The sequence below is a fragment of the Salminus brasiliensis genome, chromosome 15, assembly GCF_030463535.1.
Source record: "Salminus brasiliensis chromosome 15, fSalBra1.hap2, whole genome shotgun sequence".
Classification (NCBI taxonomy): Eukaryota; Metazoa; Chordata; class Actinopteri; order Characiformes; family Bryconidae; genus Salminus; species Salminus brasiliensis.
In genome coordinates this window covers 29769063-29788232 of record NC_132892.1, presented here as the reverse complement: position 1 = coordinate 29788232, position 19170 = coordinate 29769063, and the positions used below count along the sequence as shown (strand labels likewise).

The 19170-nt window shown below is 43.0% G+C and overlaps 1 protein-coding gene across 1 annotated transcript in view; it reads right to left on the bottom strand.

Moving 5' to 3' along the window:
* usp34 (ubiquitin specific peptidase 34) overlaps positions 1-19170 on the bottom strand; it is a 70441-nt gene that overhangs the window by 31435 nt on the left and 19836 nt on the right. Inside the window, exons 5-26 of the mRNA XM_072657812.1 lie at positions 18283-18432; positions 16648-16715; positions 13122-13314; positions 12760-12821; positions 12495-12576; positions 11187-11279; positions 10328-10453; positions 9431-9560; positions 8855-8985; positions 7387-8038; positions 6580-6754; positions 5752-5966; positions 5293-5408; positions 4249-4376; positions 3439-3528; positions 2666-2761; positions 2465-2547; positions 1936-2090; positions 1675-1788; positions 1063-1162; positions 756-915; positions 119-245 (exon numbers count right to left, since the gene is read on the bottom strand). Coding sequence (XP_072513913.1) covers positions 119-245; positions 756-915; positions 1063-1162; positions 1675-1788; positions 1936-2090; positions 2465-2547; positions 2666-2761; positions 3439-3528; positions 4249-4376; positions 5293-5408; positions 5752-5966; positions 6580-6754; positions 7387-8038; positions 8855-8985; positions 9431-9560; positions 10328-10453; positions 11187-11279; positions 12495-12576; positions 12760-12821; positions 13122-13314; positions 16648-16715; positions 18283-18432 — 3246 coding nt within the window. The remainder of the gene's footprint in view (positions 1-118; positions 246-755; positions 916-1062; positions 1163-1674; positions 1789-1935; positions 2091-2464; positions 2548-2665; positions 2762-3438; positions 3529-4248; positions 4377-5292; positions 5409-5751; positions 5967-6579; positions 6755-7386; positions 8039-8854; positions 8986-9430; positions 9561-10327; positions 10454-11186; positions 11280-12494; positions 12577-12759; positions 12822-13121; positions 13315-16647; positions 16716-18282; positions 18433-19170) is intronic.

The window sequence follows — 19170 nt, the reverse complement described above, 5'->3', positions numbered from 1 at the left end:
CACACGCGCACACACACACGCGCACACACACATGCGCGCACAACAGAGAAGGTTTAAAGGCACCGACTCTGTCTTCTCATTGTCTTTTGCCACAGAGGGTAGTGCATGTGTGCGTTACCTTGTCAGGGAGGCCAGCTGGCTGGCAGACAATGCGCAGAGGCAAAGACTGTTTATCACTAAGAGCTTTGAGATGACTGCTGATTCCGGCCCCCTCGATCTGCCACTGACGCAGGTGGTACGCAAACCTGGACAGAGAGACCCCATATCAGAGACATTAACAAACAGAGAGACATGGGCACATGCTTCAAGAATGCCACAGACATTAAATCTGTAAACTGTGGAAATATTGGACAAAAGTATTGGGACACCTGTTTATTCATTCTTTCTTCTGAAATCCAAGATGTTAAAAAGAGTTTATCCTGCTTTTGTTGGACTAACTGTCTCTACTGTCCAGGGAAGAAGGCTTTCTGCTCAATTTTGGAGGAGCATTGCTGAGATGATTTGATTGCATTCATCTATCATTCCAGAGAACACAGTTAGTTTCAATGCTGGGGGTCTTTATACCCCTTTAGCCCACGCCTGGCATTAGGCAGCATGGTGCCAACAGGTTCATGTTTATCTGCTTCAGAGAGTCCTATACTATTTTCCGTACTTCTCTACAGGCACTGGACAAGCATTTGCACATCTGTGTCAGCAATGGGTGTGTAGGTGTTTGCACGTGCCCATCTGAGTAGAAGGTGAGCCCGTGAGAATACCTGCGTCTGAAAGCCTCCAGGTGAGTCTTGAGCATGAGCAGCCCCCTCTCGATGATGGTCAGGCTGGAGTGAGGGTCTTTCTCCAGGTTAGCCGAAGCCATCATTAAGCTCTCCATACACTTACTGATGAACTCCTGCTCTTTCTCCAGCCCCGTCTTACCTGAAACAGCGCACACACACACACACACACACAATGTTCATACACCTGCTGGTGAAGCGCTGTCAAATCTGATTGTTGACACAAGTGGGTGGGTAACATTAAAGTAAACCATATGTGTGTGTGTGTGTGTGTGTTGGAGTAACTGACCATTAATGTAGTAGGAGTTGATGTACTGAATGGCCGCTCGGCTGATGTCTGCAGACTGAGCTCTGAGAGCAATTCCCCACAATTGATCCATGCCACACAACTACATAGAGAGAGAGGTGCCACAATAAATAAATAAATAATAATAATTGGTGAACAGTCCGATATATTCATGCTGACAGACATAGAAAATATTAAAATTTGTGACAGAAAATTTACGAAGCTAACAATTATGACATGGTCTAAAACTAAACCGCCAGAGCTCCTCGGTGGCACAGCTGTCTAAGCGCTGGCCTTATCTTCGGGAGCTCAGTATTCAGTGATGCCACAGATCTGGTCATCTATTTTCCAAAAGTCTCAGAGTGAATAACTGAAGCACAAGCCTGGCTCTCTTTGGAAAGACAGGACAGTCCTCACTCTGCCCCGGTCACTAATCAGGCATCTGTTAGCTGATGTAGTAACAGATCTGGACGCTAGTATCCAGCTGTACAAACGACCTTGCATTAGCGTGGAGCTCTTCATGTAATCTAGAGAAGGCACACGCTAGCCTTTGCGGCCCCAGTTCCTCTAGGGTTCTAGCTAGTGGGCGAGAATCGAAAAACATGGTCAGCGTACCTCGCAGTTGGAGTTGCTGTCGTAGGCGCTGGTGGCCAGTCGGGCCAGATTACAGAGATGCTGAAAGAGGTTCAGCCCAGTCATACTGATGGTCTCAGGCTTCAACTGAGGCATCTGGAAAGACAGAGAGACGGCAGCACAGGAAGAGCTTTGACTAACAACATCCTATGAAGTGTTAATGAGAGTGAAAGCAGCACTGCAGGTAGTTCATTAGAGCTGAAGCTCTTTTCCCAAATGTGTGTGTGTGTGTGTGTTCGTTACCTTCTCGAGGAAGAGGTGTTTGTAGGTCTCCATGCCCATGGCGTGCTGATCTTTACTGCGCACCTGATTCAGAAACCAGTGCAGAGCATCATCATAACACTCTGAATCCTCCACCAGACAGTGCCAGAGGATATCCACCTGCTCCAGACTCAGCCCTACACACACAATATGAGTTAATGTATGAGAGAGCAAGAGAGACAGACTAGAATGAGAGAGAACTGAATTTTTATTTCATTAAGAGAGCGCGAGAGAGAGTGCGAGAAAGAGTGAGAGAGAGAGAGAAAGAAAGAGAGAGAGAGAGAGAGGGGGGCAATCTATTGACAAAATCATTATGGGTGGGAGCTAGAAAAACGAGCGCGAGAGACCAACATGAATTGAGCGAGAGACTAGGAGAGAGAAAGAGAGAGAAAAAGAGAAAAAAAAGAGAGAGAGACAGCGAACTGAACCTGAACTGAATTGAGAGGGCAAAAGAGAGCGAAAGAGAGAGAATGGGAGAATGTGCGATTGTGAGAGCGAGGGAGAGACTTACTGAAGTGATCTGGTGAGCCCAGCGTGGAGAACACACAGGTGAGAAACTGCAGTCGCACCTGCACCTCCGCACTGTGACTATACCTGACACACACACACACACACACACACACACACACACACACACACACACACACACAGTCAGAATCTAGAGCACTGCTTACTTCAACCTCATCAAGCTGGAGAGGAGAGTCGTACTCACAGAGCAAACTTGTGCCTCTGCTCTCGCACTTCCTGGATGTAGTGCAGAAGGTCCTCAAAAAAGAGCTTCATCATGTGCAGCTCCTTTTCAGCCCACCTGCAACACACACATCATCATCATCATCATCATCATCTCTACAGAAGATACAGATGTTTTCTTTTTGTTTTATGTTTTTGGATTCTTTCCAATTCCAACTCCCACCCTCTTTCCAGGACTCCCCATCACACAAAGCTACCAGCGCTGGGATGGCAAAGGCTAGCATGCTCTTCCTTCCCAACACCTGAAGTACCAACCCAGCTTTCTGAACTCCTTCTGAACTAATGCAACGATTCTTGGCCGCTGAACACCCTTGTAACAGAACTGGCGGTCAGTGTTCTCCTACACCACTAGAGATCAAACCACTAGGCACCACTAGAGATCAAAACATTGGCACTGATAGGCTTGAGCGTTTCAACGGTAATACTGTACAGCTGTGAGTGGTGTTATTATTGAACAGTGGAAGCGTTTAGGAAACACAGCAACTCGTAAAGACCACGTACAGTTACAGAGCGAGGTCGGGGGCTGAGTGCTGAGCTCAGAGCATAGTGCAGAAAAGTCTCCAACTGACTCAATATCTGCAGAGCTCCACACCTGCTGCTGTTAGAGCTGCAAAGGGGGACCACCGGCCTATGAGTTTAGAAAGGGATTTCATAAAAGCTCCTGCATGTGGAGCGTGAAGGCGCCCCAGTACTTTTAGCCATAAAGTGCACACGGCAGTCAGTGTGTGGTCTTACATGGTGATCCAGTGTGTGTCGTAACTGGAGCCAAACTGTTGGAAGGTTCCAAAGAGCTTCGGCAGCAACCGCAGAGACACCACCACCGACCTGAGACACAGAAAAAAGATGACAGGTACATTTTTGCCATAATTAAAATTAATCACCCACAGAATTAAATACCATCAAATTATTCACCCATTAACAACTCAAACAGTAATCAGACCAGAATCTGTAATTTACCCCCCCCCCTTCCTTTAGGGTCCATTTATAAAGATTACAGGCTGTCTGCAGTAACAGCAACTCGCTGCAGGTTGGACGGGCCAGGGCCAACTTGTGCAGGCTGGACGGGCCAGGGACGAAAAGCCGCAGGCTGGACAGGTAAGGCTAAACTGCTACAGGCTGAATAGGCAGAGTTAAAATGATGCTGCCTGAATGGGAGGGGCCACACTGCTACCGCCTATAGCAGCAGTCATATATAAATGAGTTTAAGGTTTTAATTTGGGGTTCCGGCTGCAGGGGGTTCAACATGGTCCAGTTGGCCAAAAGTGTTACACCTGAACTGGAGAGAGAGAGTGATAAGTGGTGGATGCTCTTGGGAAACTTTTGGAAAACCTGGTGCAGTACGCTTTGAAACCCGGATCGTTTTCACACAACACATCAAACTCTTATACAGAGGAAAGGTTGGTTCTCCATGAGAAAAAAAAAAATAATCTAAATTACATAAATACATAACATTTTCAGTGTAAACAGACTCAGTTTGGACCCAAACAAACAATATAATCAGTGTAAGTGTGAAGACGGCAAGAAGGTCCACATGCTGAGCCTCACCTGTGATGTGCCAGGTTTTCCAGGCAGCCCTCAATGAAGCGCATGCGGATCTGTCGGTCAGTGAACCAGCACACCAGCGAACACAGCAGCTTCTCCGCCTCGTTTATCAAACCCTCCGACAGGTGGATCTGATCAATGTGCAGAAAAAAAAAACAAAGAGAAATCCATTAAGCATCCATAGTTTCACCAAAATGCTCTTCTGCTCACTACTGCCCACAGCACTCCTTTATCAACACACCACCCAATAAGCTTTAGAAGGTCTCCACTTGTAAATGATTTAGCAGACCGTCAAGTTCCAATTGGCTCTTTTTGTTGAAGGGCGGGACTTTAACTATAACCAACAAGTTCCGATTGGCTCTTTTGTTGAAGGGCGGGACTTTATCCATAACCAGCAAGCTGACTGGCTCTTTTTGTTGAAGGGCAAAAAGCTGATTGGCTCTTTTTGTTGAAGGGCGGGACTTTATCCATAACCAGCAAGCGGATTGGCCCCGGTTGTTGAAGGGTGGGACTTTATCCATAACTAGCAAGCTGACTGGCTCTTTTTGTTGAAGGGCAAAAAGCGGATTGGCTCTTTTTGTTGAAGGGCGGGACTTTATCCATAACTAGCAAATTCCGATTGGCTCACCTCATGTAAAAAGGTCTCTGGTTGACTTACTTTTATACTCAGTGTCCATATGAGACTCTCACACCTCACACTAATAGAACTCTGCTGTCCACTCTCACACCAAGGTGATGAAGCTGCAGATGTGTGGCCGTGTTCCCTGTTTGGTTTCCACAGTGGTTTTATCCAAACGCTCTGTTCACAGCAGCTCTATGTGTTTTCCCTGCAACTCCGCGTCCAGACTGAGGGAAATATTACTCTATAAAGTAACAGCATCAGTAAAACTGGACTCCGCTCTATTACGGCCCAGCATGTCTAGAACTGTTCCTAGTTAGTGTGAGAATCACACGTGATGGCTTCACCAGCTCTACTATTAAATTAGAGTTGATTCGCTGTTGCACCGTCACATGCATCTGGTTCTGTCTCTGAATCAGTGAACTCACCGCATCCTCGTCCTGCACCAGGTCCCAGAGGAGTGTGTTTCCTTTCTTACACACATTGTCCAGGTTAATGTCAGTCACTGCGTGGCCCGAGTACTGGTGTTTATGGACCGTAGGACCTGCGGACAGTTTAGAGGTCAGTTAGTTACTCTGTCTGCAGTGTGATAAAGCAGTAGCACTGTCACAGGCCTCTGCCACAGGGTGGCACTGCAGCGAACCAATTCACCCAGTTAAAGCCTGGCTTTGATAAAAGGTGAGAGACAAACATTAACACTGTGAAAAAGGAGAGGATCAGGGAGGAAGGAATTTGTCTAAGACTGTGTGTGTGTGTGTGTGTATGTATATATATATATATATATATATATATATATATATATATATATATATATATATATATATATATATATATATATATTATTATTATTATTATTATTATATCTCATTGTGTGTTTGTGGGGATACCTTGAACCAGGTGTTCGTGGTAGATGGAGGCGAGGTTGGGCAGGTGCTGCTGCAGGTGGGAGCTGAGCTCGGCATGGGAGTTTATCTGGACCAGCTCCTCCTCACAGCCCGACTCTTCCCCGTCGAAGTCCGCCATGTTCTTCTCCGACTTGGCGCTGACCTGAGAACTGCTGCAGCTCACGTCATCTGCACTCAGCATGTCCTCTACCATGTGACTACAGAGAGAGAAAGAGCGAGAGAGACTTTGAGGTTTTGGTTTAATCAAGCTTTGTGTTTACTGATAATAAAGAGATCAGACATGGATGTCTACTAGCCTCTGGACTGGAATGTACCCTGTATCCCAAATGTGTCTCCCCTGTCTGGAATTCATCTATAGAGGACAGTGCTCGAGACACCATAATATAATATATAATATTTTACGCTGTCATATTAGTGTAAAGTCCTGTAGTATTAACTCTACCGCCTCAGCCCACATGCTTCTCCACCTTCAGATGAAGCTTCTGGGTCTCTCAGCTTGTCCAGAAATGCATGTGTACAGCTAGCTGTCCATAAGGGGGTGCTCAAAGTGTGATTTGCATTTACAGCAATGGGGTAAACATGAATTACACTCCCCACCTGTAGGGGGAGCTCAGGAGCACATAATTCACACACAACACTGCTTTAAAGTAGTGCCAGAACAACATTAGCCTGGGTCCATCCTGCCTCATCGGCTCACTAATGGAAACACCAGGTTCTAGAGTGGGACCGCCCTGCATGTTACTGTTTAACCAGGACCAGGGTTCAGAGACTCTGCCCTAGCCCAGTTACAGCCACACACCCCAGCCTTACCCTTCATGGTGATGATGGTGGTGGTGGTGATGGTGATGATGATGCTGGGGGTTGATGAAGCGTCTGCAGTTGAAAAGCTCGTTGCCCATGGCTTCAGACAGGAAGTCTGAGGGCCTGGGCAGGCAGGACGGCTCTTGGGAAACCGTTGCCCCGTGTGAGGAGCCCATCTCCGGACCTAAAGATGCGGAAGAGAGAACAGAAGGAACAGGATTCAAGAACAGAGGCCATGTTCCAGAAATAAACAGTGTTCTGTAGGTACCAAATGTGCAAAACAGGGTTCTAGAATGAAACAAATTTCTAGAATTAAGCAGTGTTCTATAGGTACCAGTGTTCTAGAACTAAACAGTGTTCCATAGGTACCAATTATACAAAACAGCATTCTAGAATAAAGCCATGTTCTAGAACCAAGCAGTGTTCCGTAGGTACCAGTGTTCTAGAACCAAGCAGTGTTCCATAGGTACCAGTGTTCTAGAACCAAGCAGTGTTCCATAGGTACCAATTATACAAAACAGCATTCTAGAATGAAGCCATGTTCTAGAATTTAGCAGTATTCTAGAATCAAGCAGTGTTCCATATGTACCAGTGTTCTAGAACTAAGCAGGGTTCTGTAGGTACCAATTATGCAAAACAGCATTCTAGAATAAAGCCATGTTTTAGAACAATGCAGTGTTCTATAGGTACCAGTGCTCTAGAACATGGTTTCTAGTATTGCTGACCAGGATGCAGCCATAAAATCTAATCATGACATCATTAATTATGATAATAATAATAATAATAATAATAATAATATAGCACTCTGCTGCTCACCCCTATCAGGCCCCATTCCTTGCTGCTGCTGCTGCTCCTGGGCTTGAGGGGGAATTGCGGAGGGGTCTATCCGCTCCCCTGAAGGTCCTTCTAAACAAGCTGAAGAAGAGCAAGCGTCTAGAATCCTCAAAGAGGAAGAAGATGAGGTTACCATGGCAGCAGCCATCTCAGGGGAAAAGGGCAGAGTTTTGGGTTTGGAAAGGCTCGGACCAGGTCCACTACTCGGTCCAGCACCAATAGAACCGGATACAACCGGTCCAGACATTCCGGGTCGTTCTGGAGGGCCCTGGACTTCTCCAAGAGGCTCTCCGGCCTTCCGTTTGCGGAACTCCGACGTTAAAGCGTCTCTGGAGTCCCTTGTTTCTTTGCGTGGGCTGCTTTTTGACGCCGCGGTCATCCTGTCCTCTTCGTCATCCTCGTCGTCATCCTCGTCGTCCTCGTCGTCGTCTTCCTCCTCCTCCTCTTTTAAGGCTTCACTGTCGGCCATGTCATCCGAGTGGAGCTCGCTGCCGGGGCTGCCGGCCGACTGGCTGGCCCGGCTGGACTCCGCCTCGTTGCTGGAGGCTTCGCTGCGCCCACTGCTGCTGCCTGGTCCGCTGCTGCCCTCCTCCCCGCTGTTCGCAGTCTCGTCCGAGCTGCCCTGCATCGACTCCTGAGCACAAATATGAAAAAGGCGGAGTTAAATACGGACTACATTCAGCTTTAAAGAGACCAAGTCAGAGATTTAACCCATTGAACCCCAGAGCTATTATTCATTTATTAATCCTGCTGCAGAAACTGGTGGATCTGGTGGATTCCCACAAGGTTCTATTTTAGGGCCTATGAAACTGACATTAATGGAGAGAATAATGTAGATATTAGACAATAATTCAGGTCATTATGCTGATATTGAAATTGTGGGCTGATCACCTGCTAGTACACAAACATTTGTACAACATAGAAATTAGAAATTAATTAGCATTAAAAGGGAATTTAAGAGGACATGAGTCACTGTCACACAAAAACCTCACATCTCCAAAACAGGAGACAGTACCTTCTTAGCTTTCAATGGAAATTGATGTAAAAAATAAATTAATTAATTAAAAAATTAAAACAATAAACACCTCCACAACTGCTGCCAGATTCATACAATGCAAAAAGCGATGATACAGATGTGAATTTAATATCACCTGATACGGATATCATTCTGACATGCATGATGATATCAGAATGATCCGGCAGGTTTCTTACAGATTACTGAACAGCTCAACAGTTTGAGGAGAGCGTGTGCCGATTTAACACATGGCTAACTGATCTATTAGCTTACATGTTAGCGAAATTAGCCTCAAAGCTCTATTGTAATATAACTATAGCATGAAAAGCCAGACACCAGCTCCACATATGTATATAAGTGACAGCATGTGAGAGTGTGTGTCTGTGTGTGTGTCTGTGGTAGAATGTGTGTGTGTGGGGGGGGGGGTTGGTCTACCTCTGTATCTGAGAGCCTCTGCTGGCCTCGTTTTCCGCTGCTCATGATTGGCTCATCCATCTCCATGTCACTTCCTCCACTGTGATGTGTGTCACTGTTATCACTGCTCTCCGGACTCGCCGCCGGGGAACCTGGGAAAAAACAAACCAACCAAATAAATAAACTAAACACAAACATTCATAACTCTTACAGTACTGCACACAATCCTGAGAATTCTCTGGGAGCAATGAGAGTGAGAGCATGAGGAAAGAGAGCTTTAGGAGAGAGAGAGACACACAGAGAGAGAGAGAGAGAGAGAGAGACACAGAGACAGAGAGAGAGAGAGAGAGAGAGAGAGAGAGAGAGAGAGAGAGAGAGAGAAAACTGTGAAAGAAAAAGGAAGAGAGAGAAAGCTGAGAAGCAGGCGCGACAGCATGTGAAGGAGGCCATTAGAAAGAAAACACAAGACGGAGCATGAGTGAGGGCGCGAGAGAGAAACACAGCATGAGACAGGCAGTGAGTGAGTGAGAGCGCGAGCGAGAGATACTAGAAAGAAACCACGAGAGAACTTTTGCACACAAACAAACCCCCTCCTACCTTTCTTGTTGCCCATGGGCAGGTTGGTGTTGAGCAAGGAAGCGAAGGAGCTCTGCTTGGAGAGCTGAGCTTTGGCCGCCAGAGCGTTATTCCACAACGCCTTGATTAACATGGACGCCAGATAGAGAGTCTGCAACACACACATTTACACACATTCAGCAAGGCTGCAGTCTCGTTATTTTCCCAACAGCTGTAATCACACCTGTGAGACACGAGGAGGAGAGTGTTTCTACAGCGCCGGAACACTCCGGGTACAAGCATCTGCTGGCACAGAACTAACTCAGTCTCTTTACCCTCTCAGAGTAAATGGTCACCCAGCCCAACCTGCTGGAAGACTACCCGCTGAGGTCCCCTCTATCCAGGGTCGGACCAGCTGCATCCTACCAGTCTGACCAGCAGGCCCCCTTCCGCACCACCACCTATGCCAGATAATCAGCACGCCCTCCTACCACTGCTACCTGTTTAATGACCATGTTCAAACCTAAATGGACTCTTAACTATCTGCCACTGTTAATATTACCACTATTAGCCATCATTACTCTGACCATCACTGCCATGACTATATTAAGTTCTATATAAGTATAAGTTCTACTACACCATGATTATTATATTATGATTATGATCAGAGCAGTTCAACAGTTTAGATGGTTTGGTGACTTGTCAATAATTTATAAATAGTTCTGATCAGAGGAGGATGGGTCAGGTCCCCCTTGTGAGTCTTGGTTCCTTCCTCCAGCTCTGAGGGAGTTTTTCGTTGCCACTGTCGCCATTGTCTTTTACTAATTGTAAAAAATGATGCTGCTGCTTTGTGACAACAGTTGTAAAAAGCACTATACAAATAAATTTGACTTGACTTGACTGTGTGATACCGGAGATGGTGAGAGTGTGAGTGTGTACCTGTTCGGTGTGAGCGCTGGGGTGTAGTCCAGACACCAGGTTGAGGACATGTCTGAGAGGCACTGGATCCAGGTTCTTAATCAGGGAAGGGAACAGGTCGTGGATGTACCGACTACAGTGCTTCAGCTGGGGACACACACAAATAGCCAGTGTGTTCAGTCTCTGTGCTAAATTTGAGTTTGAAATTAATAATAAAATGAACCACAAAGTTGAATTAAAAAGTATATTATTATTATTATTATTATTATTATATATATATATATATTTTATAAAAAATGCTTGGTCCCCAAGGACTGCCTCTCGCAACACACGTTATATAGTAAGTATTGGGACACCTGCTCAAGTCATTGTTTCTTCTGAAATCCTAGCTTTCTACTAGATTTTAAAGCAGCATTGCTGTGAGGATTTGATTGCATTTAGCAACAGCAGCAGCGTTAGTGAGCTCAGGATGTTGGATGATCATCACCGCACCTTAAAAGGTACTGGATGGAGATCATCCATCATTCCAGACAACACAGTTAGCTTCACTGCTCCACAGCTTCAATGCTTGGGGGCTTTAGAGCCCTCTAGCCCACACCTGGCATTATTAGGCGGCATGGTGTCAATAGGTTCATGTTGTTTATCGGCTTCAGAGAGTCCTATTCTACTGCCAGTACTTCTCTACAGGCACTAGACAAGCTGTGCATCTATGTCAACAACGTAAAGTAGATGAACGCATTCATTAGTAGGAGAGTCCACAAACATAGTCAGTCAGACTGCTTTCATAGCAGTTATGAAAGTCCTACATATTTTACATCAACTAACCCTTCTGTCTACAGGGCAGAGTAACAGTGAACCTGTGGAAATGTTGGTCCCTAACCTGAGCAGCCGCCCATATACAGTCCACATGCTGGGTGCTCAGCCGTCCCTCTGCAGCAAGGAAGTTCAGGATCACTTGGCACTGCTTAATGATCTACAACACACACACACACACACACACACACACAAAGTACAATATTAAAAAACTAAATCATATCAGCTGATATCCGTTTCTGAGAACCTTAAAAAAAAAATCAGTAGACAAACGTTCCATTTTTGGCCCCAAAATAAAGGTCTACTGAATATACGATAGAGCCTATTTCAGTGGGTGGGTCAAATGATGATAAATATGATATTACAATATTTAAAGACAGATTCACAATACATATTTGTATACTTTGTGATACTTTGACATGCCTGCATGTTTTGTACATACTTTCTCACAAATATGTACAAAAACTGCTGTTAAATAAATTCAGAATACAGTAATTTTTCATTGGACAGCACTGGTTCTTTAAGAACAGACAATATCCAAAACACACTTACTTTTATCACAATATAACAAATGACAATGTAAAACAATTTACATTATATCACAATAATAAAATGCATCACAATTTTGATATAATATATACATCTGATTAAAAAACTCTCCAATAAAAGTCCAATAAAAGACCATATTAATAGTAGAGATTACATACAAGTATGATATTACATCACAATATGACATTGTATTGTGATGAGTTTTGTTATTGTGATACCCTTGTGATACTTTTATGAGTACATTGTCAATATGGCCAGTGCTTAAAGAACACTGACCAACCGCATTTATATAATTGTGAATATAAATCACTGAACTCAGTACGGAAGAGATTCTGGATAGCGTTTCAAGAAATGTACCAAAAAATAAAAAACTGGTATCCAAAAATCTCTAATAAACAATGCGTATGATGAGAATGCTGTTAAAGATCAGGATTTAACCCTTTTGACCATATCGTCCAGCCCTAATTAGAAGATCTAATTGAATAAGATCAGAAAAATACAACAGTATTAAACAGTGCTCCATATAAAGTGTTCTCACTCAACTCAGCTTTAAATAATATAAATACTGCCGCCCCGGGGCCGAGCATCCCAGAGTTCCTAGCAATCTCATTAAAGTCTGGCACTTGAGCATAATCCAAAAATCCTCCCAATTCGCTCATTACAGTACAAAACCTACAGCACCACTAATCAATACTTCTGTATCAGCAGGATCATCAGTGCAGTAAGACAGACCTCAGTATCAGCCGATAATCAGTCAGGCCTTGCTTTCTAAATCCAGCTCACTGCAGTCATATTCAAGACAACGAGAGAAGACACGGCCACTGACCTCAATGTGCAAATTTGGTCCAAAAATGTGCTCCACAACGTTGTTGTTGATGAGCCAGTCAGCAAGTTCCTTCGCTATTGACCTGAAAGAAGTGATGCAAGGTGAACGTTAAAAGCTCTGTCCTTTGATTTCACTGAAGTATCTCAACATTTTGAGGTTGCTCAAGCTGCTAATAAGGAATGGAAGCTAATAAGCTAATGCCAATTAGCATTATTTTACAGTGGGGTTGAAAAACACACTCTGAGAAGTTTACAGAAGTACTTACGTCTCTGTATCCGACACCAGAGACTCGTTATTGCAGACGTCGTTAAAAGTGTGGAGTTGATTCTGAAAAGAGGAGGAGAGAAAACACAAGTTCCAGTTTATTTTATTCCATTTTCAACTCAAAAAAGGTTCAATCATATTCCTATTTACAGTATATGAGCTATGATATGACATATGAGACACATATATATATATATATATATATATATATATATATATATATATATATATATATATATATATATATATATATATAATATCCCTGCAGGGTGTGTGTGTGTGTGTGTGTGTGTGTGTGTGTTTCCCATACAGCTCTCTGGATACCACGCTACGGTATGAGCTAACCGTGTGGGTGTTCCTCACCGTGATCTGGCTGAGTCCAGCCAGCCTCATAGTGAGAGTGGGGGACATGAAGTATTTGAAAGCGAGGTCCAGACTCTCTTTGTCGAAGCACAGTGCGCTGTCCAGCGGCTCCTTCACTGTGCTCCACATCAGATCAGCCATGTTCCGAGCCGCACTCTGACGCAACTCCTGATCAGACAGCTTACACAGATACCTAGAAAAAGAGAGCGAGTGGGAGCGCGAGAGAGAGAGAGAGAGAGAGATGAATTGTACCAATGTATGTATTTGTGTTTCACACTTTAAGGTCTGCATAGGCATAGAACTGAAGCCCCCAATGAGCTGGTTGTGCCAGTGTTTATCATCATTATTATTATTATTAGCATTGGCATTATTATTATAGCAGCAGCAGTAATAATGAAGGCAGTAGTAATACTAGTGGTAGTTGTAATGGCAGTAGTAATAGCAGTACTAGTAGCAGTAGTAATTGTGGCCGTAGTAGTACTAGAAAAGGTAGAAGTACTAGAATGTGTAGTAATAAAAGTAATGGTGGTAGTAGCAATTGTAGTAGCAGCAGCAGTAGTAGTAGTACAGTAGTAAAAGCCAGTGTATATAAGTAACAGTGATGGGAGAAGCAGTAGTAATAGAAAGGGTGGTGGTAGTAATGGTGGTAGTGGTATAGTAGTAATAGCCAGTATATTAGTAATAGTGATCGGAGCAGCAGTAGTAATAGAAAGTGTGGTAGTAATGGTAGCAGTAGGAGTAATAATGGTGTAGTAGCAAATGTAATGGTGGTAGTAGTAGTAGATGTAGTAGCAGCAGTGGTAGTAGTAGAGTAGTAAAAGCCAGTGTATATAAGTAACAGTGATGGGAGAAGCAGTAGTAATAGAAAGGGTGGTGGTAGTAATGGTGGTAGTGGTATAGTAGTAATAGCCAGTATATTAGTAATAGTGATCGGAGCAGCAGTAGTAATAGAAAGTGTGGTAGTAATGGTAGCAGTAGGAGTAATAATGGTGTAGTAGCAAATGTAATGGTGGTAGTAGTAGTAGATGTAGTAGCAGCAGTGGTAGTAGTAGAGTAGTAACAGCCAGTGTGTTAGTAATAGTGATTAGAGAAGCAATAGTAATAGAAAGTGTAGTGGTAGTGGTAATGGTGGGAGTAGGAGTAATATCAATTTAACCACAATATAAAACATTAAATAAACTGTGCTGCACTACATTCATTGGACCAGCACTGGTTAAGCTCTGTAGAATGAAACATATGGTCATCACATTCATAATCAGCTGAGAAAAATATTTAAAAACTGCTAAAAAGCATATTTTTCACCTGTAATAAGCAGTAAACATACGAATATGTAGCTGTTATCAGATGCAAGTAAGGCCAATTTTTTTTTAAAAAAAGATTAGTGATAACTGGATTCTGGCAAACATGGAATCACACCGTCCCAAAAACATCATTAATAAATGAATCAATAATCAGCTGCAGATTGAATGATTAAAATACAAAGCTTGCTCACGTCTCTCTCATTCAGGTAGAACTACGCACGCACGCACGCACGCACGCACGCACTTTATTCACTCTCCATTGGTTAAAATGCTGCTCTAATCCAGCGCGCTCGCTCTTTCTCTCTAGGTCACATGACCAGCATCTCTTTGCTGCCCGACAGCCGTCTGGCTCCCTCAGGGTCAGGTGAGGAGAAGCACAGCGACTGTTGCCATGGTGAAGGATGCTCTTCCTAGCAACCTGGCTGAAGAGCAACGGCGGAAGGAGACGGAGCTCCGCTAGCACACACATTGTACGCTCACATTAAAGCACCAGCTGATCCTTTCATCAGCATCACCTGCAGAAACGTCTACAGAGATGTTCCTTTACGTGCATTAAAGCCCAGAAGGAGCACAAAGGTGTTTCCAAAGCTTTACGCTATTAATAACAATAAAATGATGAAAGTGTTTCACACGTCTGCGTCGACCAACAAGACAAAATATCACCAATAAAATGTTCCTTTTATCAAACCTTTATTCTGCTCAGGTTTATATTCTTGTCACTGTTGACTTAAGATATATCTATTATAACTACAACCTAAATAATAAAATAAAAATTATGATGGTAATGGTATTAGGTTGGGTAATTTAAACAACCTAATGCTGGTCATCACCCCCCCCCCCCCCTTTACATCCTTCCTCTGACCCAGCCGACAACCCTCATTTTAACACTGTATAAGAACTGCCGCCAACCCAACATCCTGTCAGTCAGGTTAAACTCAACCCAACCACTCCATCACACAAAACAGAGGCAAAACTGTTTGAGAGAGATAGCTAGATAGATATAAGGGGAGATATATATATATATAGTGTTTATCATCATTATTATTATTAGCATTAGCATTATTATTATAGCAGCAGCAGTAGTAATGAAAGCAGTAGTAATACTACTGGTAGTTGTAATGGCAGTAGTAATAGCAGTAGTAATTGTGGCCGTAGTAATACTAGTAAAGGTAGAAGTAATAGAATGTGTAGTAATAAAACTAATGGTGGTAGTAGCAATTGTAGTAGCAGCAGTAGTAGTAGAGATAGCTAGATAGATATAAGGGGAGATGTGTGTGTATATATATATATATATATATATATATATATATATATATATATATATATATATATATATATATATATAGAGAGAGAGAGAGAGAGAGAGAGATATAGATAGATAGATAGATAGATAGAGAGAGAGAGAAAGAATTGTGCTGTTTTAGACTCCAGCTGTTGATGGCAGGCAGCATGACCGGAGACCTTGCTGCCTCCTCAAAACTACTTATTATGGAACAAAATTCAATCCACAAGCATCAATTTCAATATTTATAAACATAAAGAAGTTTGTTATTAATTGAATTTAGTTTCTGTAATAAGCAATTCTGAACTACAACCACTTCTCCTCTGAACTCCTCAAAACTACTTATTATGGAACAAAATTCAATCCACAAGCATCAATTTCAATATTTATAAACATAAAGAAGTTTGTTATTAATTGAATTTAGTTTCTGTAATAAGCAATTCTGAACTACAACCACTTCTCCTCTGAACTCCTCAAAACTACTTATTATGAAACAAAATTCAATCCACAACCATCAATTACACCATCAAAAAAAAAAAGTGAAATTCATGATTATGGATTGAATTTAGTTCCATAATTCCATAAACCAAAGTAGTTCTGAGCAGCCATTCTCAGAGTTCTCAGCATGCCTTAACAATATCTTCAGTAGCCTTAAGATAACGAAAACATACCACGAAAGACATGCATTCAAGCAGGTGTGCCCAAACTTTTGATGGCTCCTATGGACTGAACCTTCCTCCTGAAGCTATTTTTATCCTTCACTCAGGAGCAACACAAAAGTGACGGCAACAGCGGCGGACATGATTTGCAGCTAGCCATAAAGCCCAGTGATGAAGTACAGGCAGTGGAAAATGTGGTTCTGACAGAAACCAGAGCCGTTCTGCCTCCAGGAACCTGAATCAACACAGACGCTGGAGCAGAACACAGGTAGCAGTGATCTCACCTGATGACGTGAGTGCGGAAAGGGATGATGTGCTGCATCACAGCCGGAATGTGCAACCATATTCTGATCTGTAACAGACAGATAAACAATCAATCAATTAATGCAAATCAGAGGCTCAAAATCTGTGAATTCAGATTGATTATGAATCCTTAAAAATGAAATTGATTCAGTGAATCTTAAACCCATTTTGATTTGAACGGTATGTGTTGTTGACTAAAAAAAATGTACATTTTCTACAATTTTAGTTTCTTTTTTTTTGCAAAATATAAAAGAAATACTCAATAAAATTGAATCTTAATGAATATTAGGAGTGCAAAACCTCCCTACAGCAATGAATCTTTAATTCTTGAAGCTGTTTTATGAATCTCTGAGAAAACGATTCAGTGAATCTCACTATTATTCTACTGGCTTGGACATTTTGTTGCCTTTCTAATTGAAAAGAAGTCAAAACAAATCCTCCACAGAAATTCACTTCAATCAAATTCAATCAAAATAGTTTGTGGATTTGTCTGCAATGAGAGTTTTTTTTAATTTATTTGCTAAATATGAATAACAGAAATGCTAAAATTAAATATTAATTCTGAAAAAAACAATGTGGTTGCCGAACCCCAATAGTAATTCCACCCGTTTCATATTATTAGTAATGTAAGATACGGCTAATGCTAATTATGCTATTATAAGTCTGAACTAGTTGTTAAAGATGAAAATGTACAGATATTACATTTACATACAAAACAGCGATTCTGATTGTTTTATGAACCTTTGGGGGGGGGGTGTTAAATAAAATAATAAAAATAAATAAAATCAGCTATTTCTAATTTTACAGATATTGGTAAAGATCTTCATTTCAAGATCTAATATTTAATGATTGGTAGTAGCGTTAGGGCATTTTTATTATACCATATTATCAAAGACAAAGTCCGCTTTACTGTCAAAACTGTATGTACATAAAAAATATGTACAGGACACACTGCATTACTCTCAGCCCCAAGGTGCAATGCTAAACATTAAACATGAATTTAACTAAAGCGCATGAATAAATATATGTATACAGCTCCCTAAAATTAGGCTAACGCTAAGCTTTTGGAAAGGCCTTCCAAAGTCCTGAAAGGATGCACTGCGGGAATGGTTGGAGTGAGGACAGCTGAGAGGATCATCGGAGTCTCTCTCCCCTCCGTCATGGACATTTATACTGCCCACTACCCTTCACACAGACTGTTCTTCCTCCTGCCATCAAGAAGGTGGTACCGCAGCATCCGGTCCAACATGACCAGACTCTGCAATAGCTTCTTCCCCCAAGCCATCAGACTTCTCAACTCCAGAGACTGAACTGATGTTTGTTTGTTGTTCTCTCTCTCTCTTTATATTTATTGCACACTGCATAATTTGCACTGTGTCTATGTTGCACCATGGTCCTGGAGGAACGTTGTTTCGTTTCACTGTGTACCCTGTATGTAGTTGAAATGCCAATAAAAACCCGCAGGCTTTTATCTGTTGAAAAGCTTTTAGCCTTACGAGCCGTGCCCTGCGGTGAGGTGTTAGCCGTTTGCTAAAGCCAGGTATAAACCGGCTCCAACAGAACTCCAAACTCGAGTCAGCTGAAGGGCTTCTCAGCGTGTGAATGCGTGTACTCACATTAGAGACGATGGTGATGAAGGCGTGCGCGATGGGGAAGGGCAGAGTTTCAGGCGTGCCCGACTCGAAGCAGTCCTTCATCAGAGACAGGCCGTGCTTTCCGCAGAACAGACACACATACCGGAGCAAGTGCAGAGGCACCTCCACGTCCTAGCACACATTCAGACAAACACACACACACAATTATCAGAGCACTGCAGGACTCCAATCCAGCGCACTTTCACTGCTAGCAACTACGGATGTGCTCAAGTTACCCAACCCAGAGGCAAGAATAGTGACAGACTAGTGAAATCGTTACTGATGGACCACTACTGAGTGAATGACACACTATACACTGCTGCAATGAAAACGGCCACTGATCCAGAGTAACACGCCTTAGTGTGCAATAAGCCTGGGAGTGTTAAGGGGTTAACATGAGTGCACTGCCAAGGACACACTGTTAACAATATTTAGTCACACTGGTGTTTGCTAGAACCCATAAACGCACCAACCATCATTCCAGAGAACACAGCTCCACAGCACAGTGCTGAGGGTCTTTATACCCCTCTAGCCCACGCCTGGCATTACTAGGCAGCATGGTGCCAATAGGTGCAACAAGTTTATCTGCTCCAGAGAGTCCTATTCTATTGGCAGTACTTCTTCTCTACAGGGACTTGACAAGCTGTGGGTTGTGTCAGTGGCGGGTGCCGCTTAAAGTAGCCGAATGCATTCGTTAGAAGGGGTGTCCACAAACATTTGGACATACAGCCTTCCAGGTTTGTGCATGACAGCAACAAGACACTGAGTTTAGAACATGGAGGGCCGGAACAGCATTTCTGCATAGGTTTTGAGGGCCATTAAACGTCCACTTAGCCTGCGCCGACCAAATCTGCTGACAGGAGCTGACTC